Below are 27,812 nucleotides of genomic sequence, written 5' to 3'. Positions count from 1 at the left end.
GATTTCCATCTGTTGTCCCTGAGCATAAACAGTGCATTACAATAATATAGAAATGATAATTCCACATAACACTCATAGAAGAAGTAAGGGGTGTTTGAGCAAAACCACAAACAATAAAATGAAAGCTCAATTAGTTTTATTTTTCAATATTAGTGCATTGTCCGGAGATTGGCACTGCAGCAGACGTTGAGTTGGCGGGCAGGTGACGGGCGTGGAGATACACCGGGACCCTTGTTTTGGATCTACTGATCGCTGTGGATTACTTTCTTTTCATATCATTGGATTCCGGCAAAATACGGATCTTTTCTCTTAACGTTTAATGGTGTGATTGCGCTTCGTTTCTGGGTTTGGAGAGGCACCTCAACAGACTGTAGGTCCAACACGGATTGCTCACTTTTACATTTTTAATTAATTTCTGTCTATTGATCCAAGACAGCTGATTTCATTAGGGCAAATTGTTAAATCGTTACAATGTAATTTAAAATCTGCTTTTAAAAATAAACATATATGTTTATTTAGCATGTTTGATTTGTCCATATGTGCTTGTGCTGTGTTCCCCAAGTGGTAAGCCAGGTCTCAGCTACTACAATGACCTCTTTTTTTTTTTTTTTTTTGCCCAACATGGCTCGATTGTTAAACTCCGCTTATGCACTGCAGGTAGCCTCTGTGCTGGCGCAAAACCAGCAAGAACGCATCGTCTCAAACTGTTATCAGCGTTTTGTGTGCTTGTAAACTTGCGAGTTCATTCTCCCCAAGAACACAAGTCCGTTCTCTGCATTTTTGAGATTGAGAAACGGCCTAGGTTTCAACTAAACTCTGGGAATGGCACACCAAACTGCGAGAGGAACTTTTCATATTTGTTGTGGATTCGGAAAAAATATGTTTTTTTCATGAGGGTACACACTGAGACAAAAAGTTTTTGTTGACGGATGGATTTGAAAAGGAGAAGGAAGATTTTGCAGATTTGTAGAGATATGGAGAACAAATGAGGAGAAGACAGCAAGGAAACACAGGGGGGAGATGAAGGGAGGAGAGAGAGCAAAGGTACTACTAAAGGACAGGAGAATGACTGACAGCGAGGAGCATCCGTGGAATAATATGCATGTGTTTTTCCCAGCATCATAATCTCAAAGGGAACGGTCTGAATATGACACTCAGCTGGGGAGAAAGTGACAGCAGTGAAAACACACAATCTTTTGACTGACATCCAACACTATGTGTTCAAGTCATTTCAATGCAATACTCAATTGCCAGCATAACGTTGAAATATCTCTCTAAAGCGCTCGTAATAGCACTGTGAAAAAGTTATTAAATGCTGTGTTACAGCTCTATTTCCCAGGGAAACATCCAGTGCAGCGAGATATATAAAAATGAAACTGTAAGTCATTGCCTGTGGCTATTGCTCTTCGGTAGGACATCCGTTTTAACATAATTGCCCTATACTCACAAAGAAAAGTACTATTCCGATACATTCAGCTGCTTGCCACAGACGTGTGGAGGCTCGAGACTGTCTTACCCCCAAAAAACGCTCCCATTGGTCATTTGTTCCAGCAGCAATAACAACACAACAATAGTGGCGCCGCCCTCCAGTGGCTATAGTAATTAGGACAGGAGGAAAGCAGAAAGTAAGGTGACAAAGTATAACCCCCTATTTTCCACTGGCCGCGTCTGCACCTGCGTTCAGCATGCACGGCGGCAATTTAAGCCGATGCTTGATAGTCACCACAGTGCATCCCAGAAGCCCGCGTGACAGGTCTATTTTCACGCGAGCCGCTGGCCGCTTGATCAAATTACACCTCACATCATATATGTCTCCTCTACAACACCATGGACGACAAGAGATTAAAACATGAGAACTACAGATCTTCTTTTCATTTTTAATCCAAACAACAATCTTTTTCTAAAGTTGTTTTGTTGTCTAAACAGAACCAAACTGCAACTGTTTCACAACGTTAACTTTATATTAAGACTACATGAATTATCATGAATTCACACGTGACAAATAAGATTTGCGTAAGTGTTACTACAACGTTCGACGTTCTCTGGTTTAGATTAGAGCACAGAAAATGGGCGATTCCAGGATTTTTAAAATGGGGTGGCACAAGGGGGACCAATTATCAGTCCGGGGTGGCCCGGAGTGGGAGTGGGGGGGGGGACAATTTTATCAGAAAACAACATAGAAAATCTCAATCATATTTCAGGGAGGGAGGTGCAACCCTCGTGTTAGAGAGTAGGAACAGACGAGCCAAATAATCGTACTTGTTTGGAGGACTTGCTGGGAGTCTCAGGCACTCTGACAGACCTGACTCGCTGCTCACTACAGCAACTTTCTAACTTTCTCTCTCTTTAGTCATTAATGAGTGTACGGTGCACCCCCATCCCCCCCCCACCGCACACACACATCCCTTGCCCAATAGTAGGCAAACACACACACACAGAGAGCACACATTAAGCAGCAGCTCCTTCAAATGATTGCCCCTCATAGTGTGAAGTGCTGAGCTGTTCCGATACTGCTTAGCTGTGGCTGAGTTAGTGACAGCAGCTGGGATTAGTGTCCGCAGCACACATCATACGCCGCGATCCAGAGTGGAGATATGTCTGTACAATGAGAATTTAGTACCTAAAACTGCCCCGCACTGGTTTCCACACATCTAACAGAACGCTACAGTAAACAATCCTTATTGCCACATATTTCCCCATTTATCACACAAAGGAGTTTGACAATTCTCTGAATCTGTTTTGTTTATGGGTTCAAAGTATTTTGCTATGGTTCTGCCTGTGATGTGGGGGGAAGGGGGGGTGGGGGGTAGATCAGCTGCTTACCAGCTTAGTTAACTTACTCTCACTCTTTTTTTATAATGTCGCTGCTGAAGCGCTGCCTGCCTTTCTACATTAAGTTTGCCTATACCACTAGAGGGTTTTTCATTACTATGAAACGGAGTAAATTTAGGCAAAAAAAAAATGCATGTCATGTGACATTCTACATACATACACATTGAAACTGTAGTGAAAATGCTCTTGTGTCAATATGACTTTCAAAAGATCATGTCACGGTCTATTTTTGCGGCAAATTGCGCACGTCATGCAGAAAATATAGGCAGGATCAGAATCTCTGTTCCGCGGCCCACACGTAGCCGAGCGCATGTGTGGCTCAAGCAGTACCACATTTTTGACTTCCTCCTTTGCCACTACAGGTTGCCGCCACATTAGTCTCGCATTGCCTTCCTCTACAGCGCTGCAGAGAGGGTCTTGTCAGTCAACACAGCATTATTGAATGGGAGACAACCGTGCTCTGGTTTGATGGCATTGTTTTAAACCAACCACAATTGTCATGCTTGGCGCCGCTGCAAAATATCCTCGGGAAGGAACCTGTTTTGGTGGAACATGTGTATGTAAAAAAAAGTGGACAGATAGTCTAGGTAGCGGTCTGGATTTACCCTGCAGAGATCTGAGGAGCAGTTAGTATAATATATAAAAGTCCTCATAAATTGACCAGAGTTTAAAATTCCAACAGAAAGAAAGCGGAAGTTAACGGACAACCGGCCGAACAGAAGAACATACAGTGGAATGTTCAGCAGCAACAGAGCAATCCCAGAAGTGGAAAGTCGTAGGTATAGACTACCGCCACATAAACGAAATATGGGTCCAACGACCAATGGAGTCAGAACAATCTAACCTTAACCCTAACCCTGTGTATCCTTAAGGCAAGGTTGCAGTCGAGTCACCATCTGCCGAGTCAGAGTCAAGTCTTGAGTCCCCAGTTTTTAGGTCCAAGTCTGAGTCACCAAAGAAGAATCTGAGTTGATTCACCATTACCTGAGTTTGAGTCTGAGTCCAGAGAATGGCAGTCCGTGTCCAGGACTTAGAACTCCATCATATTGGAAAGTATTACTTATATGGTGTCTGTCATTGTTTTTTAATGGCTATGTGATTAAAATTGTAACGCTATTAATCTAAATACATGACATTGATTTGTATCCTACTGAGCTACGGCGGTGGAGCGCTCAACTCCTATTTATCCTCAATATTAATTTTCTGGTGACCACAGGAAAAGCAACCTCCTCCTATTGAGTGAAAGCCAATCACATTACAAAAGATCCCACTCATCCCCTGGATAACTCTTCCGAGTTACCACCATCAGGCTGCCGCTATAAAGTCCCTTCTAGCCAAGAAGGGACTACAACATTATGCCATGTTGTACACATACAGTATATTGTCATGTGTATCATGTATAAGTCATTTTTACAAGTTGTTTATTGTGTCTTTGTTTTCCACTGTATGGTGAGTCACATCTTAGTCAATATTCTATCATGACAAACAATACATTTTTTTCTGGCTCTATTAATGCACACAACAGGGCAGAAATTGTATTAATATGAGTGATTGCAGTTACAGCAGAGAGCAATTCAGACTGATGTAAGGACATAAAATATTTGGGCTGGTAAAAATGAGTTTTTTAAGAGGACTGATTGTTATTTTGATGGTATAAATCAAGGGATCAAACTAGACGGGAGCCATATATGATGCAAACAGGAATATCATACGAAGCACCTCTGTTTATCTCCCGGATAAAAAAAATCAATCCTCTGAGCCTCTCCTGACCTGAATAGCGTGCTCATTCCAAGTGATCGACATTTCATATTCAATAACAATCATGTCCTCCGCCTGTGCGCCCTCTCCAACCTCACTGTGGGCGGCTACTCCATTTCAACATGGCTGACAGGCGGGAGGCTGTGTGTGATCGGGGAGCCATCTGTTAGCAGGCAGATTAGGTCTGCTTGCACTGCTCTCCTGTCCGGGTCTAGCTCCGGCCTAGCCAGCTTTGTAATCTGTGTACTGGGAACTGATGGGCTTTCGGAGTCGAGGGCCAGTGCACACCTGCGTCTCTTCTTATTTGCTCCGAGCGGAGTCAGCGGCTCCAAACCACTAGACGTCCCTGAAATGGGAACGTGCCTTTGCATAAGCAAGCCATGTGACCCGAAGAAAGGACTACATGCAGAGAAATGAAAACTGACGGAGAGAAACGAGGACAGATAAGCCATCTGAACTCTGTTTACCTGCTTTTCATTTATTGGCCAGATTTAACAATTTGAATGAAATAACAGAATATGATCTCATTGGATATGGAGCCTCTGCTTTAGCTCACTTCTACACATTGTATTGTACATCTGTACATCTACATCTGTGCTTGAGAATATTTGAACCACAGCTGACCAATGCCAACAAACCCTAAGTGATACAAAGGTATTCTCTAGGCCAAACCGATTCCTAAATTACAGACATGCAATCTCCAACTTTAAAAATAACTGATTGACAAAATGTCTGGTGATGTTCATTTCCAACTTAAAAAACATCAAATATAAAAACATTGTTTGTAATGTCGTCGTACTTAAATGACAGAACAGGTCGATTGCCAGCAATTCCCAAAATGACATATATAACAGTTGACATATGTAACCGTTATATACATATACATATTTAAAGATGATGTTAACATGTGACCGCGGTGGCAGTTTTAATCACGCGACTGTTCAATATCAGTTTTAAATATGGAAACATTAATGTTGTGAAGAAGAAATAGTTAAGTTTAGGCAGCAAACATACTCTGGCATTGGCCTTAAAATGAGTCACGTAAAACTACTGTTAACTATGACGTAACTGCGTCTCGGACTATGGTCCATAAAAGTCAGTTATTATCAAGATTGATCGTTTGACACAAACCCCGGCCTCCTGAGTGAAAGTCCTCAGTTTGTTTGACCTGTCCATCACCCCAACCTGCCTCCTCATGCAGATATTGAATGGTCCTATACTTTGTCCCACTCACCCGCGATGATTGCTACGGCCCCAAGAGGTCGCTGCTTGATGAATAAAAGCTCGACGTTTGATGAATACCAATCTTCTCGTTTGTACAAACACGTTTAGAAATTGTTCCATGCAAGCTTGTCTGAAAAGATTCCTGAAGATTGATTATTGTCATGCCTTTATACCTATACACATCAAGTCGCTCATAAGCAGAACTTAATTGTACTACTAACTGTAATTCCAAACTCTTTGCCAACTTACAGCTGTGTTGGGGAGACGGTTGCGTAGCTGACAGGCTGCAAGGGATCTAAATGTGTGACGAATCTGTAGCAACTGAAAAACGTTGAGCTGAAAATGAATTTGCACTGAAAATTTAAGTAAAACTGAACCTTTTCCCTCTTCTTAAGCAATAATACATCACTGACATGCCAAGAGGGGTGTAACGACATCTTTGTTTTGTTTCTAGCAGCAGATGGATTGACAGCGAAGAGCAAGGATTACGCTGTGACATTCTTTGCTTGTGGCAGACAACTTTCTCCTTTTGAACTCCTTCTAACCTTATCAGTGTTTTATTTCCTCTGCTCCACAAACAAGGAGCCTCGGGATTAAACCCATCCCTGACTCCTCCGGGCTCTCCCTATCGGCTTCACATCACAATACAAGAGCAGAAGTCAAGGGGGTGACTTATAGGCTTTGTGAAGAATAGAAGCTAGAAAGTTCTTGCCAGCTCTTGAATTACAGTAATGAGGCTCGGCAAACAACGTGCAGTGGGAGGAGGAGGGCATGAGCATGCGTGAGGGGGGGGGGGGGGGGGTGTCGATAATGCTGTGTTGTTGTTGTTGTTGCCTATGGGGCTTATCTGGGCGGAAGTACACGACGTATGTATGAACCAGGTGCTACTCAAACAAGCTTGGAGAACCGGATAAACCACTCTGTGTAACGGATGCATTGAAATAACAGCCCGAGTTTCCATTACAGGCCTGTTTGCAGTAACAATGAAAATAATTGTTAGTTGCAGCCCTACTCACACGTAGAGTTCTACTACCTGTCCCAGTCTGGGCAAAACCTGACTCAGTGTCGGGTTTTGGGCTGGTTTTGGGTAATTTTGCCCAATGCCCAGTTGGAAGAGGGAAGCACAAAGACAACGAATCCAATGTGTAGCATTTCCTGGTCGGCTTACAGTCTGCACTGGGTAAAATTATAATACATACATATAATCCTACATTTAAGTCGGTTTGGATGTCAAATTTGGCACTTGGGTTCAGTCAGGTTGGGATCTTAAGACCAAAAACCGATAACATTAAAAACAAGATTGGTCAACCAGAGTCGCAGAGGTTGAAAAATACTGACTTTTAGTCAATAGCACTGTATGCGTCCAAAAGTTCTAAAAAACATAACCCTAATGACATCATCAGGGAATTATCTCTTAGAAGCAACAGGATGACATTGCCTGCAGCTAAAAAAGACAATATGACTACATATTTGACTGTTTTCTTAAGCTGAGAGGTATCCCCAATGTCCTGTAGAGTAAGTGTAAAATCAGTGGCGTTCCTGTTTATTTCCAGCTTGTCTTGGCATTAAGGAACTGATGATAACCAGGGTAAAATAGAAAAGAAAATAGATACATGAACCAACGCCAGCAGCAGTAATGAATTGCAAATTCAGACTTCAGCTGGCTGGAATTGCCACCAAACAAGGCGCTTTGGCAGGTGAGCAACCCTTATCCCGAAGCCCTTTTCTACTCCAAAAATATGTTTGACTTGAAAAAAAAAAATGAGTGTCTGCTTCATAGTGAAATGGGTCACTTTAACCTGAGTATAATAGTTATTTTTCTTCTCAATGACACCTTTACTTCTATGAAGACAATACAGAAAAATTACATTTCAGCATTTTAAAGTCAGTATTCTAGGTTTAAGTGCCTTGAGGCCTGACAGTTAAAGCAGCTCTTCACTTCTCTTTGCATACTGCAGCAGCAGAATCAAGGAGGAAGAATTTGCTGACAATAGATCCTAAATGTTAAAGAATGCATTTTTTAACACTTAGTAGAAGCACACTTTGCTTTGAAAAGGAAAAAAAAACAGCAATTTGGGGATTCCCAATAATTTATTTAATTTAATTTTTCTTTCCTCTTGGCTGTTTCCATGTACTAGACATACACATCCTAAATAAAAACTCAAAATACAACCTCAATATACGGACATTTCTGTGTCCATGTCATAAGCAAATGTTCCCCAGGAAGACATACTCTACTCTGGACACATTTGTGGTCAGCCGATCCCTTTGACTATCAAGACCCATTCTGAAGCAAGCCACAAGTTGTCATATCTCCCTTGATGTAACCAATGACAAGCGTGGTACAAAGTCCCTGTGGGCCGGTAGAAAACATGAGGGTAATAGGCAATTAGGTGGCAGACAGGGGTTGTGATATGGGGGTGACACAGCCTGAGACTTTGGGTTTTGTTGGCAGCAGGTGGATGAAGCCTGCAACATGTACCTGTCACTTGCACTGGCAGGAATGCCATGTTAGTGCACCAATCAATGCCAGAGCCCAGGAAGTGGACACCAGCCCAGGTACAATGTGACCGTTAATACCAGTCGGAGGGTGTGTGTGTGTGTGTGTGGTGTTTTAAGATGATCTCCAGCCTTCTGTTCCAGTCTTAAAAGAAAAGAGTGAGACTGTAGACAGCGAGGCAGCGGATTGTGAGTACTAACAGTTTATACATCTGCTGATCCAGGATCAGATGGCTTACATTCTAGTTGTTGACTAAGAGGTTGGAGATAGAAAGTTTACGCTAGAGCCAACAGATGGACCATTGATTTTGTGTTTTCTCCTGTCCCACAGGGGAAAACACGTTATTGTAATGTGTTGTAGTAAAAATATGCATACCCGTCTACAATAACTAGCGAAATTACGTTCTAGTTCTAATATTTCAAGAAAATATCTTATCTCTGGATGAGACAAAGTTTAACCTTGTATGTTTTCACTTTCAGGGACCCTCTCGGGTCCCTCGGTCAAATTGACCAGTGACTTATTGGGGTTTTAAAACAATTCTGAAATAAAATTTTACTTCAGTAATCTATTACAAATATGTCCTTTACCAATTTTTTACACCAGCTAGGGAATGCAATCAGTTATATACACAATTAAATGGAGTGTGGGATTTGTTTTTTGTATTAGGTCTTTTCCATGCTTAAAAAAACACTATGTGAAAACAAAGGGCATGCGATTTGATTATTCGTTTATCACGGATACCAGTTTATCAAGAATTAAGGTAGCTTGTTGATTTAGGTGAGAAGAAAGTTTACGTAAACCCATTGTTTCTGGTTAAATGGTCAATTTGACCCGGAATACCTATAATGTTAAAAGTATCATACCGACATACAGGAGAACTTTTACATCATTTCCTGGGTGGAAACCATACTCGCGAATACAGGTAGGAAGCTCACACGCGCCTGCACGGAGTGAAAACCCAACTGCAAATCTTGGATCCAACGCAATGCCTAGCAGATCAGTCCTACCCATAGCATTCGATATAATGACAACCGTCTCCCGATGGCATTCAAGTAGACAAACACCGTGGCGCATACAGTACCTATCCACTCCGATCGTGCAACCATGCCCACCTCTCCTCCACACAGTTGCTCGTTACCAAGGAGGACACGGAGGATAGAAGGAACATGATGGACTCTTCAGAAGAGGTCATTATCTTCACTTGATTTTCTTGCGCCGTCGCCGGACGTCATCATTTTCGGAACCTAGCCATACTGAGAAATACAGAGCCGATCTTAATTAGCTTTGCAGCAACTCATTTGGCAATGGCTTGAATGTAAAGGACGTTCATTAATATAAAAAAGTTACACACTAAAGCTTAAAAGCTGCTGTTGACCACGGAAGCCAAACGCAACGAGAAGAGGAGCGTGAGCAATGGGTGACTATGGGGGCGACCACACAATCAGAAGGTAGAAACGGTAGTGGTATTATTGGTGGGATTTTTTTTTTTTTTCCTTTTTTTTTTTCTTCCTCCATTTGCAGAACACATTTTCTTAACTTTTGATTGGGTGGGCAAGACACACGTTTGGGTTGAGCCCATCTGTGCCTTTAGCTACTGCCATGCTTGTCTGTTGTACACGCAAATAAATGGCGCTAGTATCCGGAATTCCACGTTTACCAGCCGGTAAATATCCACTGGATGACTGGCTTCAGAACGGTTGTTATTTCTGGTAATCGGGTAACCTCTTTAGCGTTTAGCTTAGCGAAGTGCCATTTAAACCATAAACATCATTGGCTTGGCAATGAAGATGCTCACATTTGCCAAATTTGAGGCATTAAAACGGCAGCTCACAAAACATCACGGATGCTATGTCCACTAATTTTATGTCTATGATTTTAACGCACTGTAACTGATTTGTTGTAAGCCCCAGTTGATTGGATCCCTCAGGTTGACACAGGAGAAAGGGGCGGGGCCGAGAGCCCCGGGAAGGAAGAGAAGGAGAAGAGTTTTAAAAAAATGTTTGGCTATTGTTCAACTGGATGCTCCGTGTGCATTTGTTATTGGTCCCGTTAAAACCTAGTTAGGCAAACATATTAACAGCCGATTGCAGCACTGATCAGGAGCAGCGCTGCTAAATCCCGGGACCTGGTGTCTATTTTTGGACCACCTTCAGCCACGTGCAGCCAGAGGTGGAAGAAGTATTGAGATCCTTCACTGAAGTAAAAGTACTAACACCGCACTGTAAAAATACTCTTTTAAAAGTATAAGTCCTGCATCAAAAATCAATGCAGATACATTGTCACATTTTAGAAATTGGAAACGATCCAAACGGTTCCGTCAATCAACTAAATGTTGAATGGTCCAATCCTTTCAGCTGAACTGTATATTTTTGGATAGGTTAATTTATAATAAAACATTGTATTTTATAAACTATGTGTGTTTGTGTTCAAATATCTTAACTTGTAAAGTAACTAGTAATTAAAGCTGTCAGATAAATGTAGTGAAGTAAAAAGTACAATATTTCTCTCTGACATGTAGTGGAGTAGAAAGTGGCATGAAAAGATAAGACTCAAGTAAAGGACAAGTACTTCAAATTTGTACGTGAGAGAGAATCAAACCACTGCCCGCTGCAACGTTAAAACTGCCTGCTCCCGCGGGATTTGTGTTCAATCCCAAACGCAGTCCTCTAGTTCAGGGGTCTTAAACCTTTTTAAGGCAAGGACCTCTTAACTGACAGAGAGACATATCAGGGACCCCCTACTATATACTGTATATCCCACATACACATTCACTCCATGTTCTCAATTCATTCCATGTTCTTAGCTAGAAAACAATAAACACAGCAGTCCGATTGCACTGAGATGGCAAGGCATGAGTGTTTGTGTGTTTGTGTGTGTGTGTATGATTTCTGTAATATGTTCACAGCTCTGGGGAAGAAGCTGTTCCGGAGTCTATTTGTGCATGTGCTGGGGGTTCTCAGTCTGCCTGAGGGGAGGGTGGTGCACAGGGAGGGTCCAGGGTGGGACGATGTCTGTGGCCCGTGCAGGAAGATGGCTTGCGTATATATTACTCAGGTTTGGTAGGGGGGGAGCCACGGATCCTCTCAGCTGTCTTGACAACCCGCTGCAGGTTCTTTCTTTCTGCTGCTGTGCAGCTGGAGTGTCACACGGTCCAGGAGTACGTCAGGGTGCTCTAAACTGTGCAGGGGTAGAAGCGTGTCAGAAGTTCCTGAGGGAGCCCATTGCATCTTCTGCTGGGCTTTTATAATGGCGTGGGAGGTGTTCTGGCTCCAGGTTAGATCCTCTGCTATCTGCACTCCCAGGAAGTTAAAGCTTTCCACCCCTCTCCACCTCCTCCCCGCTGATACACAGTCCATTTTGGTTTCTTTCGTTTCTTCTGTGGCGCTAACGGGGACGTAGCTAACGTTATGGATGGACACTGTTCTGACTGATGATATTAAATTCAATTTTATTTAGAGTATCAAATCATAACATCCGTTATCTCGAGACACTTTACAGATAGAGTAGGTCTAGACCACACTCTATGATTAACAAAGACCCAACAATTCCAGTAATTCCCCCAAGAGCAAGCATTTGTGGGGGTGTGATGAACAGTGGCATTACCAGTGATAATAAAGATATGGCTTCCTTTGTTTTTTTCAAATGGATTTCCATGAAGATTTATATAAAAAAAGGTATAATTCAGGAACCCATTGGTATTTTTTGAACAATGCCCAGCCCAAGGAATGATGACAGCAAAAAATAACACAATGTGCATATGGACAGGTGCCAATTGTTTTAAGGTAGAATTGGATATATGATATTTATATATACCTATGAGCACAGAGAAACTCTGTGGGAATTACAAGCACAGAAAGATCCTAGATAAATCCATCTCTATGTGTGTATTGTAGGGCAACTGTACTTTAAAAGTATGACTCACCGCTGCTGCGCTGACACAACTGTGAATTTGTGGATCTTGTCACATTGTATTTTGCAACATCTTTGTCTTCCCTATTCTGTACCTCTTTTGTAATGTCACTGCGCCAATTACACAGGTCAAATTCCTTCGCGCTTGGCAAAATTTAAAAGGCCAAACGGTAGCTTTTCCCCTTCTTTCGCCTTGACCCAACAACTGCTTAATAATGGAAGAGGTTAAACAAAAGACGCCAGTCAGTGCAATTAATCCAGTGTGACATTAATTCCCAGTAGGAAATGAATTCAAAGCATCCAAGGACTAGAGCACCCGTGTGTTCAAATGCAGTTAAGTGTGCCTCAAAATAGGCAGAGCTCCGCGATAAACATCCCCATCCAGAGTCATGACGAAGGCTGCAAGCTTCTCTGCAGGACTTGATTAGGCTGGTGAAGGGATTAAGGGGGGCTGTTTTGAACCCCCCTCCGCCATCACCACCACCCCACCCAATGACATTTTCGCCGCAGGGCCAGAACCAGACCAAATCATCTGCACGTTAACGCCGCCATTAGTCCTGTGATTAGGATGAGGAATTGCTAGATGCTTAATGAGCGAGTCTGTGCTCTCTGAGTTTGTGTGTGTGTGTGTGTGTGTGCGTTTGTGGCCTAATGAGCTGCGCTGGACCCCTACGACAGCCTTGATTGACAAGAGGGTGAGATTCGAGACTGTCATCAGTAGAGTGAAAGAAGGTTGATGTCCCATTCATGCACCAACGCGGGGTAAACATCTCTGCATGTACACTAGGGCTGGGCAATTAATCCAAATTTGAATGGCGATTACGATTTTGGCTCCTAATGACCACAAAAACAGAATAATCGAGAATAACAAAAATTTTGCACGTCATGTTTTGCAAGTATCCAATCCAATCCAATCCACTTTATTTATATAGCACGATTTTAACAAACACAAGGTTTCCAAAGTGCTGCACAAAATGATAATACAGAATAAATAGATAACACAATAAAAGCACAAATATAATAAGGTATAATAAAATAAAAACAATAAAATGCACTGCCGGCATGTGGTAAAGGTATACACATAAAATCATCTCTCTACCTGGTGTTAAAAGCCAAAGAAAAGAGGTGGGTTTTAAGAAGAGTTTTAAAATGAGACAGAGAGGAGGCCTGTCTAATGTGCAAAGGCAGCCCATTCCAAAGTTTTGGAGCTGCAACGGCAAACGCACGGTCCCCCCTGAGCTTAAACCTAGCTTTAGGCACCGTCAGGAGCAGCTGGTCAGCTGACCTGAGAGATCGGCTAGGGTTGTAGGGGTGCAGCAGCTCAGAGAGGTAAGGGGGGGCAAGGCCATTCAAGGCTTTAAAAGCAATTAAAATAATTTTAAAATGAATCCTAAAATTGACGGGCAGCCAGTGGAGTGAAGCTAAAATAGGTGAAATGTGCTCATACTTGCTAGCGCCTGTTAAAAGACGTGCAGCAGCATTTTGTACAAGCTGAAGACGAGCAATGGAGGACCCGCTAGCCCCCATATAAAGTGCAATACAGTAATCCAGCCGAGTGGTCAGAAAGGCATGGATTACTGTCTCAAAGTTTTGTCTCTGAAGGACTGGTTTAATTTTTGCTAGCTGCCTTAACTGAAAAAAGCTAGACTTCACCACTGCTTTAATCTGGCTGTCAAATTTAAGTTCTGAGTCCACTTTTACACCCAAATTTTTTACAATCAGCTTGCGATACTGCGCCAAAGAACCCAAATCAACTTGGGAGGAGGTCAGAGAAGTGCCACCAAAGACCATGATTTCGGTCTTTTTTTCATTAAAATTTAGAAAATTTAAGGACATCCAAGCCTTAATGTCTTGTAGACACTGTAGCAGTGGGTTCACAGTGTTAGAATCTGATTTTTTGAGGGGGACATAAATCTGGCTGTCGTCCACATAACAATGACAGTAGTAAGTAAGTAAAGTAAACTCGTATTATTCTAGATTTCTATTTTGCCTTGTGTTCTGAATTAAGGGAAAGTTCACAGTTGTAGGTGCTTTCGCTGTTGAACTGTTTAACCTTTTCACTGTGTTCTTTTTTAAGTTTAACAATTGCAACATCATTCCAAAAGTCAATGAGTAATCAGGTTAAATAAATGTGATTTCAATAGTGATCCAAATAATCGTGATTATGATTGTTGTCATAATCTGGCCGCGCGCACACACACACACACACACACACACACACACACACACACACACACACACACACACACACACACACACACACACACACACACACCACACACACACACACACACACACACACACCTCCATGGGATTATTGCTCAATTTGCCTGCAATCTTCTCTGAGGAATTGAGGGAGCTAATGACATAATTATGGTCTGTATTTAAATGAAAGCAATGCAGGGGGTGGAGGTGAGAATGAACCCACTGAATGGACTGCTGGGTGGGTAGAAAAATGCTTATGATTTATTTAAACATTAATGTCTGCACTGGAAAATTCAATCTGTGCTGATTAAACTGTAATGGAGACTGATGGAAGTAAAGAGGAGTGGAATATGGAACTTTTTTGAAGGGGGGGTAGGATAATATGTGAGTTTGTGGAAGAAAGGGAGAGGGTGGATGACAGATTCAGCTAACGAATCTGGGAGTTGTGTGTTTGTGTCGCATGGAGGGAGTGAGTGATCCGAGTGTCCACATTGTGCAGTTGGGAAATTGCACATGAATCTGTCTGACTCCAGTCTGAGTGTCTTGGTGAAAGCCAAAACGTGGCAACTGTGGATCGGCTTTTCCCTGACCTACATTCCACTGCTGTGTAGGAATTCATTCCACCTGCATGATCACCAGTTCAATAAAGTAGCATGACAGCGGAGCGGAAGTCCAGTATGTTAAGATAAGGTCAATTCATACAGCCAATATCTCCTGCAACCAAGCCCGATTAATCATTAGAAGCGAGATATCACTGGTCATTGTGATGAGTTGTTACAATAGTTTCAGCTTTTAGATAAGCCTTATGAATGTAAAAACTGTGACTTCTTTTTTTAATTTCTGCACTGACTTAATATGTAAGAATACAAATATGGGCTCTTTCATGGCTAAATGGGAATGTGTAAGTTTGAATTAGATGTTAATACTCTCTATTGCAGAAGTCAGTTTGTGCACATGAAAGCCAAGAGACGCGTCACTTTTTGCTGCCACCTGTCACTGTGTTGGTTTTTCCAGTACACAAGATCTCTTTGGTTAATAAACTGAGGCAAGTAGTTTCTTTAACTAGGAACATGTTTGCCAGGAATTATTTTTTGTTGGGGGTTTTTTTCACACAAAAAAGGATTGGCATGTAATATTATTCACCTGTTTTTGACAAATGAAAAAACATGGAAAAAGAGTTTCTGATCAAAACGTTTTTCCCCGCAATTGTTCTTAACAGAGTAGAAGAAGTAAATAACTGAAAACAAATCAAGTAGCCGTGACCATCGTACCTGACTACGAGAGACAAATGGAGGGAGGTCTCCAGGAATTTTGTTCAATTGGACAAGTCTTAATTGTTCATTCATGTTAGCTTGTATCGGCCATGTTTCTGTCCCGAGACAAAGCAAAATACATTTAGGCTAATATCTGGGAAGACGTCAACAGTGGGAACAGCTGGTCAGTCATGTCAGTTAAATGTTTGCTACGCTAAGCATTTCAACTCTTTTGAAAAAGTGGGATCCCATTTCATACAGTTTTTGTAAAACTTCAAAATGCCCCAAAACTATATGAATGGAAACACGGCTATTATGTCTTGTGATTGGGCCAAAGTGGATGCACATATAATGACACTGACAAGGGGCCTGCACAGTTATCCACATAATTGCACATTTTATCTTGCTGTGTATAACTTTTGCATATCTGCAACTAGTCTCTCCTGATTGAAATGTAGCTCAGCGTAAATTCTTTCAGGAAGACCTCACTCTTAATCAGTGCTCTACTTAACTCGAATCAGCTGGTGGAGGCGGTTGCCTTCCTGCTAAACCAATCAGAATCGTCCACAAAACAGAGTCACAACCCTGCTTTAAATCTGTTTCTCCCTTTGCTATCAGCAGTTGTTTTAAGCAAAGAGTGCAACCCTCCACCCCCCAGTCCACCTCCAATCATCTAGTCCAGCTGACTAGTCCGGAGCCTCCTTTGGTCTGGTCTTCGGGCTCCTTCCTCGCCACCACCGGTGTCTAGCTTCCATCGGGGGGTAATGATGGTTCTCTACCCCTATGTATATACAAACTATGAACTACCATATAACAATGGAGTCTGATCGCCAAAGACTTTTACATTTTATTATGCTGTACAATAAACCTTTTGCATTTCTGCAAACATGTCTCTCGTGATTGAAATAACTATGTGGTTAATTTTCATCACACTACCAATGCTCGCAAACCAGAAAATATCCTCACATTGTGTAATAAGTGGTCTGCTCCGGATTAAAATGCAATTTAGTCCAGATTGAGTGTATAGCACATATCTTAGCTCTTGCAACTGTCGTGTCCTTTGATCCGCTATCTTAAATAATATAATGTTGGATGACTATATAAGCCTTTGTCCATTTTGATGGTGAAAACAAAGCAGTTTTGAAACATCAAGGCTGCAACCTTATTTAGATGCCCAGCTAAGTGGCGCACACTATAGGAAGACATCAAGACTGGATCCGATTCAAATCTTACACACCAAACCTTCTGCATTTGTTGTGCAGAGTGAGAGACTAAAAATCTGAGCCTCACTCACTGCCAGATTGTCTGTGTTATCACCATGAACTTGTACTAACTTCACTCAAAATGCAGTCTGCATCAACAGAAGTATATTCCCCCTCACCTTCCGCTATCTGTGTGCTAGCAAGCTACACGCTGGAAATTGAATGTTTTGAAGCGAAATTGGATTGTGCAGCACGGCAGGCCTGCTTGGTTCTTTGGGTGAATGATTGTAATGATTTATAAAGCACACGTTCATGCCATTTCGTCTCTGGGACATTTTGGGACCGATTGGTGGGATTGCTGTGGACGAAATACACGCAGCGATATACTGGTAAGAGAAAATTGCGTAACCATGTGTCCAGCTACTTTATTGCTGTTTATATGCTTTGTTTGATATTGTATGTGGCATTTGAGCGGTGCAAATGTTCCACCAAAACATGTTCCTTCCCGCGGCCATTTTGCAGAGCTATCGTTGCTGCGCCCGAAGACAATTGTGAAAGGTTAAAAGAAATGCAAACAACGCAAAGCCTTTTCATCCCCTGTCTCCTGTCTGGGGCGTAACCAAGTCGTCCCCCACAGTGCTGTGGAGATCTGGCAATGCGAGAGTTCTCACACTGGCGCAAGGCAACGGTCAGCCTAAAGGTTCTACACAGTGTCCGTATCTTTAGCAGCCTGGCTTTAGTTAAGATCAAAGAAATGTATTTGTCTAAAGAAGGAAGCCACAAGTGTTGCAGTTTTGTGAGTGTTCTGGGATCCAGAAACTGGTTGAGGAGTGAAGTGTGAGAGGCCAGTAGGTCTGCACTCACTTGGCACTCGGTTGATGGCTCTCAGAGGTCTCAGCACGCGAACCGTCCTCACTGCTGAAAAACTGACGTTCTGCAAGTTGAGGGAGTACTCCAACATCCTGTAACATGTGGAGAGAAAGATGTGTAAGTACAGCGATAACAAAACCAAAATACTTGAATTGCTATCACAGCTCACACTACGGAGCTGGCTTTATCATCTGGGAATAAAAACACAGAAAATATAAGAGCAATATTATGTAGCCAATTATATATTGCATGCATTACATGCTCTCCCACTCTCTCAAGTGGTAATTAATCCTCTAATGGCCTGAATCCCAGTTACATTCTTGCCTTTAGAGATGGCTGCAGTACATGTGTTCTGGCAAACAATATGCTTTCATTCCAACTGCAGTTAACAGACCAGCAACTTAGAAAAACACTTTACACACAAACGGCAGTGCGTGTGTTTTTGCTTGTATATTGAGCGCAGCCTACACGCAATGTTTGCATACCTGACAAACACACGCATATATTCACATGCACCCTCGCACAATCAACCTTCAAAGGCACAAACAGCATTTCTCCTTTCAGACGTCAAGAGCGGCTGAATCACTTGTCATTGAGAGAAGGTAATGTGGCATCCACGGTACATAAGAGAGCAGCATCAGATCAAATCTGCTTGTGACCTTGGGACGGCACACACTCTTAACACTCTTAACACTCTCCAGCAGCTCTTTAGAGGCTCTTTCTGGCTGTGATGGGAGGTTAGAAGGACAGCGCTAGCAAAGAGAATCTGTGGAATGCTTGACATTTTTTTTCTTCTTGATCAGAGTTTATCGTCATCTCGTCTCCCACTCACTCGCTCTCCGTGTGTGTGTGTGTCCGTGTGTGTGTGTGTAGAGCAGATGCTGAGCACATGTGCAGCTTGAAGGGGCGTGCAGATGAAGGAATTCCCTCCTCACGTCGGCTCCAAGTCTGTCTGTCGGACAAATTTGCAACACATGCCGGATGGCCCGTGTGTGTGTGTGCGCGTGTGTGTGTGTGTGTTTGGGGCTGTTGGTCAGCAAGTGCAAGAACCTACCCTTATTAATGTGTGTGTTTGAGAGCTTTTTTCTGGTTCACCACACACACACACACACACACACACACACACACACACACACACACACTATCCTGAGCTTGACAGATGGCCTGTGAGCCACAGAGACAAGGTAAATGAGTAAACAGTTAACGGCACACAGACGCCATCCCATCACCAGCTGAGACAAAGTAGCTGGTAGTCCCATGGACATTCAGGTCAAAAGGACTCAAGTGGCATTTTTTATGGATGAATTATGATCTTTTGGAGTTTATGGTTGCAATGGAGCTGCGCTAACCTTAACGCTAATGATTTTTAACCCTTCTGAAATTACGCATCCGGTGGAAATTTACCTGCTGGTAAACGCAGACCTGGCACTGCCATCATTTATCCGTATGTAAAGCAGTTCAGACCTTTTGCATGTGTGTGTGTGGCTGCGCGTCCCTGTGTGTGAGCAACAAGCGTAGTGTGTGTGCGCTGTGCCTAGGCGCATTTTACTAATGTGCTGTTAAAATAATGAAATGCTGCACTATTGACTTTAGACCAGGTTATTGTTGGTCAATGGCATGATCACTGCCACAAGCTAGCGATATGCCAAGAGTTCAGCTAAACACACACCCTGTAAGACCAGCATGCCCATGGGCGCAAAGATGGGCGCAGGACGGGAAATTAACAACTGCGTCGGTCTTAAAATAGCAAAGACACATGCGTCAAGCTTTGCGCCGTACTGCGCTGGGTGTACGGTGACCAGACTAGAATGGGTAAAATTCGTGAAGAGACCGGGGGGGGATATCAGACTAAATATTGTCTTAGATTTTGGATATCATAATATCGTACTGTGGCATAAGAGTTGTCTTTTTCTGGTTTTAAAGGCTGCATTACAGTAAAGTGTTGTTTTCTGAACTTACCAGACTGTTCTATTATTTGAAAAGACAACACTCATATCACGATATTACGATATCCAAAATCTAAGATGACATCTAGTCTCATATCATGATATCAATATATTGCTCAGTTCTACTGCTAACCTCTTCCATTATGTTGACAAGACAATGAGCAAGGTCAAAATAACAAACTCTTCCAAATAGAAAATGGCTTATCTACCCACCATGTCAGGCTGATAAATGATGGGACAGCAACATGGCAATTCAGTGTGATCATCAGGCTGTATGAGATGGAGAATATACAATAAGTTCATGTTCAGTACCAGTTCTGAATAGTAAAAACCCCTATGGGAAATTTATGGGAAAAGTCATGTTTGAGTGTCATAGACATGCTATAAATCCCCAGAGGGATCTAATACAAATATTAGGGTAATTCTTCGTCAGACAGAGTTGCATAAACAAACTTAAAAGCGGATGATGAATGATGTCTGTTGAAAAATAGTCCATGCAAAAACACTTGCTTCCCCTGATGGGAGCCAGATGAAGTTTGGTGTACTCAGTGAAAACTGACCCATCTCCCCTCATCTGGAATGAAGAAAACAGCCGAGGAGAAATGGTGTGTATCAAACAAACGATGGAAACGACAGGAAGTCGTGCACTGTTTTCGTCAGAGTCCGTGCCAGTGTTGACAATACCGATACAGGGAAGGGCAAGCGACGGAGGAGGACTAAGAAATGAGAATCTGGAGAGGACGGGGGAGGCCCAACCCTGGAGGGAGTTTGCGTGAGGAGAATTCCCAACCTGAAGCCCACGGAGCAGATCTACACAGCGGGACTGAGTCAAGGATGAAAAACTGTTTCTCATCTTGTCATACACACTGTTACATCTTGATATGTTGAGAGCCTTACAAAGGACAAACTTGCAGAGAAATATAATGAGAATCATACTGTTTGTGTCATGCAACAAAAAGCACCAAAGGACACACGCACACACGCACACGCTGCCCTGGGCATTTAGCTTCTTAGCTCGTCCTTTCTTATCGCAGAGGGTAAATGTGTGTGTTTGTGCCAAAGCAGCCAGACACATGAAGGATGGTATACACACAGCTTTTCAGCTCCATCTCCTCCAAAACAAAGGCAACAGTAGCTTGGAACACACATACACAAGAGACACAATGCCACCCAGAAAGAGCTGTACTAGGAAAAGTCATGTATGCTAGGAAGTTTAGGAATGTGTCCGATGTTTAACCCGCCCTGTCCTCACCTAACCTTTATCTGTCTGCCTTTCTGTCTGTATCTATCCATCTGTCCATCTTCTGTCCATCTTGGTCAGTCCTGTCTTCCTGCAGCTACTGCACCGTTATACTGTTAAGTAGCCACCAGTCCTATAGCTGACGGATGGATAAGAAGGAATGGATGACTGATAGTTGGACCAAAAGGCAAGAGTATACACATAACTCGAGTGTATATTCGTTCATCATTTCCCTGGCTGGGTTTCCATCTTTGTATTTTTATGCATGATTTCATGACGGATTGACTGAGAAAAGACAAATGCAATTGACACATTTTGATAGAGTCTCCCCGGTTTTCATGGTCGATTTGAGGCTGGGGAATATGTTTTATCAGGAGAAAATTTTTTTGATGAATAATGTTGGAAATACCTTTGCTGAATAACTAATGAGGAGAGCTGGGGCATTCTCACTGCACAGCAAGTTGACAAATGACTTTGGGTACCCCGTAATGTTTTCAATATCACGGTGGCAAAATATGTGTGAAACTAACCTGATACACATCCACTGCTATACCCATTAATCATTCCACATAGAGGGCTGATAATTACATCACTATTGATATAGCTTGTTGCCAAGAGTAAGAGGATTGATGTAAATTTGATACAGAGATAGCTCCAAGATGTGTTTAGGGTGGCATACCGTTAAGGGAGAAATTTCTAGCCTAGCATAATTAAGGCTGGAAAGAAAAACACCTTTCGACAATTTAAAACCATTAAAATGAGAGAGATTATTTCAGTGTTTTGGCCTCCAACTCTATTCTCATTAGGGAGTCATTATTACGTGCAATGAATAGCATTTTTGTGGGACTAACTTGCTCAAAAACTCACCAAAATTTACACATGCATCAGGTCGGGTGAAAATTTTTATATTTTGAGCATTTAGTGGTGAACGAGATTGTTGTTGTTATTGTAACTCAAATCAATTTCTCAGGAATGACAAGGGTGCAGGCCTGAGGGCATCTACATGTCAATATTGACTAGTCATAGCGCCCCCTGCTGGCAACAAGAAGTCAGACTTATACAGCCGGGGCGGCTGTTGCCTGCCAATTGGAAGGTTGGTGGTTCGATCCCTGGCCCTGCAGTCCCATTTTGAAGTGTCCTTGTACAAGACACTGAACCCAGAGTTCCCCCCCGATGCTGCGCCATCTGAGTGTAAATGTGTGTGAGTGTTTATCCGATGAACAGGTGGCTCCTTGTACGGCAGCCTCGGCCACAGTGTATGAATGTGTGGGAATGGTTCCTGTACTATGTAAAAGCGTTTTGAGTAGTCGTTGAGAAAAAAAAGCGCTACGTGGAACAGTCCATTTATCTGACAAACATCCAATTTACATAAAATGTCCAATATGTGGTCTACACTTAATGCTGAGCTGCCCCCTAACATTTAGCCACACCATTGGACTTAAACAGCATCCCCTCATAACTCACTCTCACCCTTTGACGTAGACTCTTGTTTGAATGCTAATGTTGCTCCTTATCTGATGGATGTGTAAAAAAGCTTTTCAGAGAAACTCGTGTTAACACATCACGTCTACAAGGCCGTGTGTTTTTAGCGTGTTGTGGAGATCTGCCTTAAAAGGAAAAAGAACAAACTACAACTTAATACTCTGTATCTATCTGTGTATTTTTACATTAAAGCATGTTAACATGTTCTAGTAGAACCCCAATTACAAGTATGAACCTGAAAATGAGCCTAATATGGGACCTTTAGACTTAGAGGCATTATATTGTGCGTTGTTGTGCAAAAATTCCATAATAATCTTTTAGCATGTTGTTAAATCTCAGCGTCTGAGAGAAAACTAGACATCCACACCTCCTCTTGGCTCTGTTGTCAGGCTTGGATAATTTAGCCACGACGGGAGACTTTGGTCAATCACGGGTCATTTCAGAGAAAGAGAGAGAGGTTCAGAGTGTTCCTATTGGCTGGTTTACACATGCATTGCCTGTGTGACAAAGAGTGGAGAGGGAGAGGTCTCACTCTACTTCAAATGTTGGCGTTTAATTGTATTCTACCCACTGCCGCTTTACTGTAATTCCAAAATGGGCAAACCATAGTAAGACAGATATTATAATGTTTAAAAAAAAAAAATGCTACAGAACAATATCAAATTTTGAAGTGTACAAAACCCTAACAGCTTGGATTGAAATCACATATCCATGAAATATTGAGTCTTAATCATAAATAGAGAAATGCATTTAGGTAGCAGTTATTTGATTGATCCACGGTCAAAGGGCTGCTTCACATGTTTAACCCCACTGTTATTTACCCCACAATCATTACATTAGATAATAGCTTTGTTATTAGATTATTGGATTATACTGCTTTACTACTGTAGCTGCACATTCCTCCATCATAATCTGTCTTGTCACTTATCAGTCATTATGAACTAACCAGTCATCTGTCCTCTCCGCAAAAAAACCTTTAGTCACACATTGTTAACATTATATTCACCCCCACATCAGTGACAGGCAAGCTGTCACACTAGGTGTCGTCAGCAAATTAATTGTGAGTGATGGATAGCTCTTTGTGTGTGTGTGGTATTGTTGAAGTGCAATTGCTACAGTGTGTGCTCCATAAAAATAACTCATGCCTTTATGTAACCACACACATTCACCCTCTGTCTGAGACGCTCTGTTGGAGCACCTGAAGTGTATTCCAAGTAGGAATGGTTTCCCTAGTTATCAGCCTGTAAGTTCCGAGTTCAAGTCACAGCTCACGACTTGGTAGCGTTGACGTTAGTTAGAGCTAGCTGACACTAGCACTGGCTGATGCTAGCGATTTCTAGACTGCAACATGTATTGGCCTTCATTTAATAAATATAACCTGTAGTAGTACACAATTGTATGTTTGATTTGATTACGTTTTACAATTATGTGTGGAATTACTTTGTGTTTCCTATTTATGTCTATTTATATTTCTCTCTGTTAATTACCGGCGTCTGAACAGCATCAACAGGGGTCACCATTGTTGGTGTTGTGTGTGACACCAAAAACTGTAACTGGGAGTAGATAGGAACAATCTGGTACGAGTTTGACTACCGTTCCAGGGCACTTTCACGGGTGGAGAAGGTTGTAAAAACGTGGGTTATGGTTGTCCAGAACGCAGCATAAATAAGCTTTGTAGCAACTCATTTGACGATAGCGAGAATGTAACAGACGTTCATTAAAGGTGCTCTAAGCGTGTTTTAGCCTAGACCATTTGTTGTCACATACAGCAAACATCTCACTATCTGCTAGCTGCCTGTCCCCAGAACACACTGTAAAAACATCTCCTCGCTATCTGCTAGCTGCCTGTCCCCAGAACACACTGTAAAAAACATCTCCTCACTATCTGCTAGCTGCCTGTCCCCAGAACACACTGTAAAAAACATCTCCTCACTATCTGCTAGCTGCCTGTCCCCAGAACACACTGTAAAAAACATCTCCTCACTATCTGCTAGCTGCCTGTCCCCAGAACACACTGTAAAAAACATCTCCTCACTATCTGCTAGCTGCCTGTCCCCTGAACACACTGTAAAAAACATCTCCTCACTATCTGCTAGCTGCCTGTCCCCAGAACACACTGTAAAAAACATCTCCTCACTATCTGCTAGCTGCCTGTCCCCAGAACACACTGTAAAAAAACATCTCCTCACTATCCGCTAGATGTCTTTCCCCAGAACACACTGTAAAAAACATCTCGACACTATCTACTAGATGTCTGTCCCCAGAACACACTCTAAAAGGCGCGGTCTCTGTAGACAGCCAAGGGTCTACAAACGGCAACAAAATTAAACTGTGCAAACCTACACCACGAAGCATACACAGACAGTGTTCCAGCATTCCAGCCAATAACCGACAAGAAGGATTTCGGGCTGGGGGGTTAGTGCGTGGAAGCACAGAAGGGAGGGGACGGAATGAGGAGAAGGGAGGGGCAAGTCTTGTTTTGTTTGAAAATACTTTGAACGTCAACAAGAAGTAACGTCACCCAACATCTTTTACAGCACCTTTTAATATAAAAAAGCTATGCACTACAGCTTTAAATATGTTTGACTTATTATTTTAAGCTTTGGCCATGCTTAACATAAACTCTCAACATTGTAACATTGGCATAAAATGACAGGAAGGACAGAAAAGCATCATAGGTCTGCTTTAATCAACACGTACAATTCATGTCCCTGCATGAACACCAGCTAATGATGAGAGTCTGATAATATTAGAGCAAGTGCTTGAGTATCATTAAGGGGAAGTGGAGAGAAGAAAACCCACAGAACAGACAGATGGCGTGTTTTCATGCTGAATCAGATCGAAAGCCTTTCATCAGCAACACTTTCTGCCAACAACCCACTCTGCTGCTTATCTAACCCAAATGTTAACCAACTTTTTCTTCACAGTCATGGCTGATTACTGAGTATCTCTCTTTCCCTTGTTACAATCACTCACTGCGAGGGAATTCTCCTTCTTGTCCCCAAGCAGAAAAGTCAGAGGTCTTAGCTACAGAAGCACACTCCTACATTGGCATTAAGTGTGTTGCTCATGGACACTTTAGAGTCGGCCTGCCCACATGGGATATCTAACTACTAGACCCTTTTGTTACATCCTTTCCCACGTTATGTTAAAAGTCTAACGGGCAAAGAGGAAGTCAGCTTAAAACAGATAAATACAGATAAGTCAGGACACAATGAATATTAAATTACAGTAATAAAGTTATAGGCTTAATACAGTAGCATTCACTCCAGGAAAGTCATTATTTTGTAATTGTAGCAAACAAAATGTTTGCAAAAAAAGGGCTTTTCCTGCATATAAAATAGTCCTCAACGTTCCCAGGTCAAACATAATCAAACGTAACAAATCACTTTCCTTGTGAATGTGCCTGAGGGACTTTCTTTCTCTTAAACAATAAAATGCATATATTGTTCTATAACTGCAGTGCTTGGTATCCCACTAATACCTTGGCCACCTTCAATCAATCAAAATAAACAAACTTCTACACATTCCTCTCTGTCCTCCTGGCACGGTTAATGGCATACGGAAAACAACCAATCAGGGCCGAGGAGTCTCTGTTGATGAGTTATGCGGTTTGGGCGTTAGTTTAAATTGAGATTAGTTCTTCCACTGGAACTAAAAACACTAATGTGCACGGAGCCTAAGGCCTGTGGGCAGTGGTTGGTTTTTGCTCAACTTGGTCACAAACTTTCTCATTTTAAAGCTAAGCAGTTCATTAAGATGTGTTCCTAAAAACATTTAAGGTGAGAAACAGGCAATCATGAACCTTGATTCATATATGATCAGCGTTAACCAGTTTTACTGCAGTTCACTAGCAGTCATTGACACTGTGAAGGACTACTCAGCTCTGATTGGTTGTTTGTCTTCGGCCGCGGTGGAAACTTGCATATGCCATGATCTGTCTCAAGTGCTCCTGTCAGGACCTAGTGACAGTTTCTGCAAATATAAATATAAACTATCAATGTCAACCTTAGTCTTAGTAATACTACAACAAGAGACAACCACTGAAACTACTTTGTCCTTTCGGCTTTCATATTAATCTAATATCGTGAGGATGCTAAGTGGAAGTAGTGTATCCTCCAGCCAATCAGAATCAAGGGCTCTCTACTGGGAAACACTGTGTAAAAACAGAAAGAAGCTTACAAAATTCACCTTGACATGATGACTTCCATGACTCTCACGTTTTAGTCTGATATCACAATATCAATATAATATCGATGTATGGCCCAGTTCTATTTCAACCTATATATTTGACAAAGACAGATGAGATAACACAGCTGATGTTAGCTTCCTTCTCTTGGTAAATGTTTTCACTTTCTGTGCACGGAGAGGGTTTCCCACTAATGACTCATGAAAGCAGGATTTCATTTGGGAACCCAAGGCAAACCAACAGAGGCTGCAGGATGCCCTTCTCTATAACTACATTGTAATTTTGGTTAACAATACAGACACAGTTTTACATACAAATGCATCCTTGTAAATCTTTAAATTATTCTACTCCCGCTGGCGCTTGGCCTTTCTTGTCTTTATCTTTCCTCCCTCTATCTCCCCACCCTCCCCTACTCCCTCTGACTGGTAATCTATAGCCGATCTGCTGACCCACTTGTAGTGGGCAGATAATCTAGCTAATGGAGGAGAGCCCAGGTGGATAAGGACACCCAGGACAAGAAAGTTCAGCCGGCCAGGGGGGGGGGGGAGGCTGATAGAGACTACTGCAGTGGGTGGCCATTGTTGTTCATGGATGCTATATCCTTGTTTGTGTCCTCTCTCTCTCCTCTGGATTGCAACATCACTCTTCCACATTACTCTCACACACACACTCTTTCTCACACACACACTCTTACACACACACACACACACACACACACACACACACACACACTAACCTTATCCCTAATCCTGAAGCTAATCCTTTAGGATGAGTGTTGGTTAAACCACCTGAGACACAACATAGTATCCATATCCATTCCACATGTCTTTTACTGGATACCGGGTACCAAAGTGGTGCCCAATCAGTTCAGTGGAGTTGCTCGCCTGGTGTATGCAGCTAAAATGGTTCTGCCTGTTGAATATGTGCAGCAGTGTTTCTGTTGTTGGCTGCACCCGTGAGTTTCCGCTCGGGCCCACGGACATTGTGGTATTTCGGCTAGAGGGACGTTTTTTAAATATAAAAAGTCCATGGATTAGAAATTCAAAATGCACGGAGTCATAACGGACCTTGTTTCGCAGCAGACGTTTGTTTTACAATGGAGGCCTATGGGGAAAATCCTTTTTGGACCGCAGGGGGATTTGCAAGGCTAAATAATATTCCTGGGGGCCAGGTTCCCAACCATCTTCATGGACAACATTTTT

The 27,812-nt window shown here is 42.3% G+C and overlaps 1 protein-coding gene and 1 long non-coding RNA gene across 13 annotated transcripts in view; one reads left to right on the top strand and one right to left on the bottom strand.

Annotated features, from left to right (window-relative positions):
* Nucleotides 1-27,812, bottom strand: part of cacna1g (calcium channel, voltage-dependent, T type, alpha 1G subunit) — a 323,409-nt gene that overhangs the window by 156,764 nt on the left and 138,833 nt on the right. For all 12 annotated transcript variants that reach the window (XM_032502089.1, XM_032502097.1, XM_032502098.1 and 9 more), the window contains exon 5: nucleotides 17,748-17,845. In XM_032502089.1, the coding sequence (XP_032357980.1) occupies nucleotides 17,748-17,845 (98 nt within the window). The remainder of the gene's footprint in view (nucleotides 1-17,747; nucleotides 17,846-27,812) is intronic.
* On the top strand, nucleotides 76-26,036 carry LOC116671145 (uncharacterized). Its single transcript, XR_004327210.1, has 4 exons — nucleotides 76-159; nucleotides 19,653-19,656; nucleotides 23,176-23,181; nucleotides 26,026-26,036. It is a non-coding gene; the product is annotated as an uncharacterized LOC116671145 (long non-coding RNA).

This window comes from Etheostoma spectabile, chromosome 21 (assembly GCF_008692095.1).
Source record: "Etheostoma spectabile isolate EspeVRDwgs_2016 chromosome 21, UIUC_Espe_1.0, whole genome shotgun sequence".
Classification (NCBI taxonomy): Eukaryota; Metazoa; Chordata; class Actinopteri; order Perciformes; family Percidae; genus Etheostoma; species Etheostoma spectabile.
This window is presented reverse-complemented; position numbering and strand designations above follow the sequence as displayed.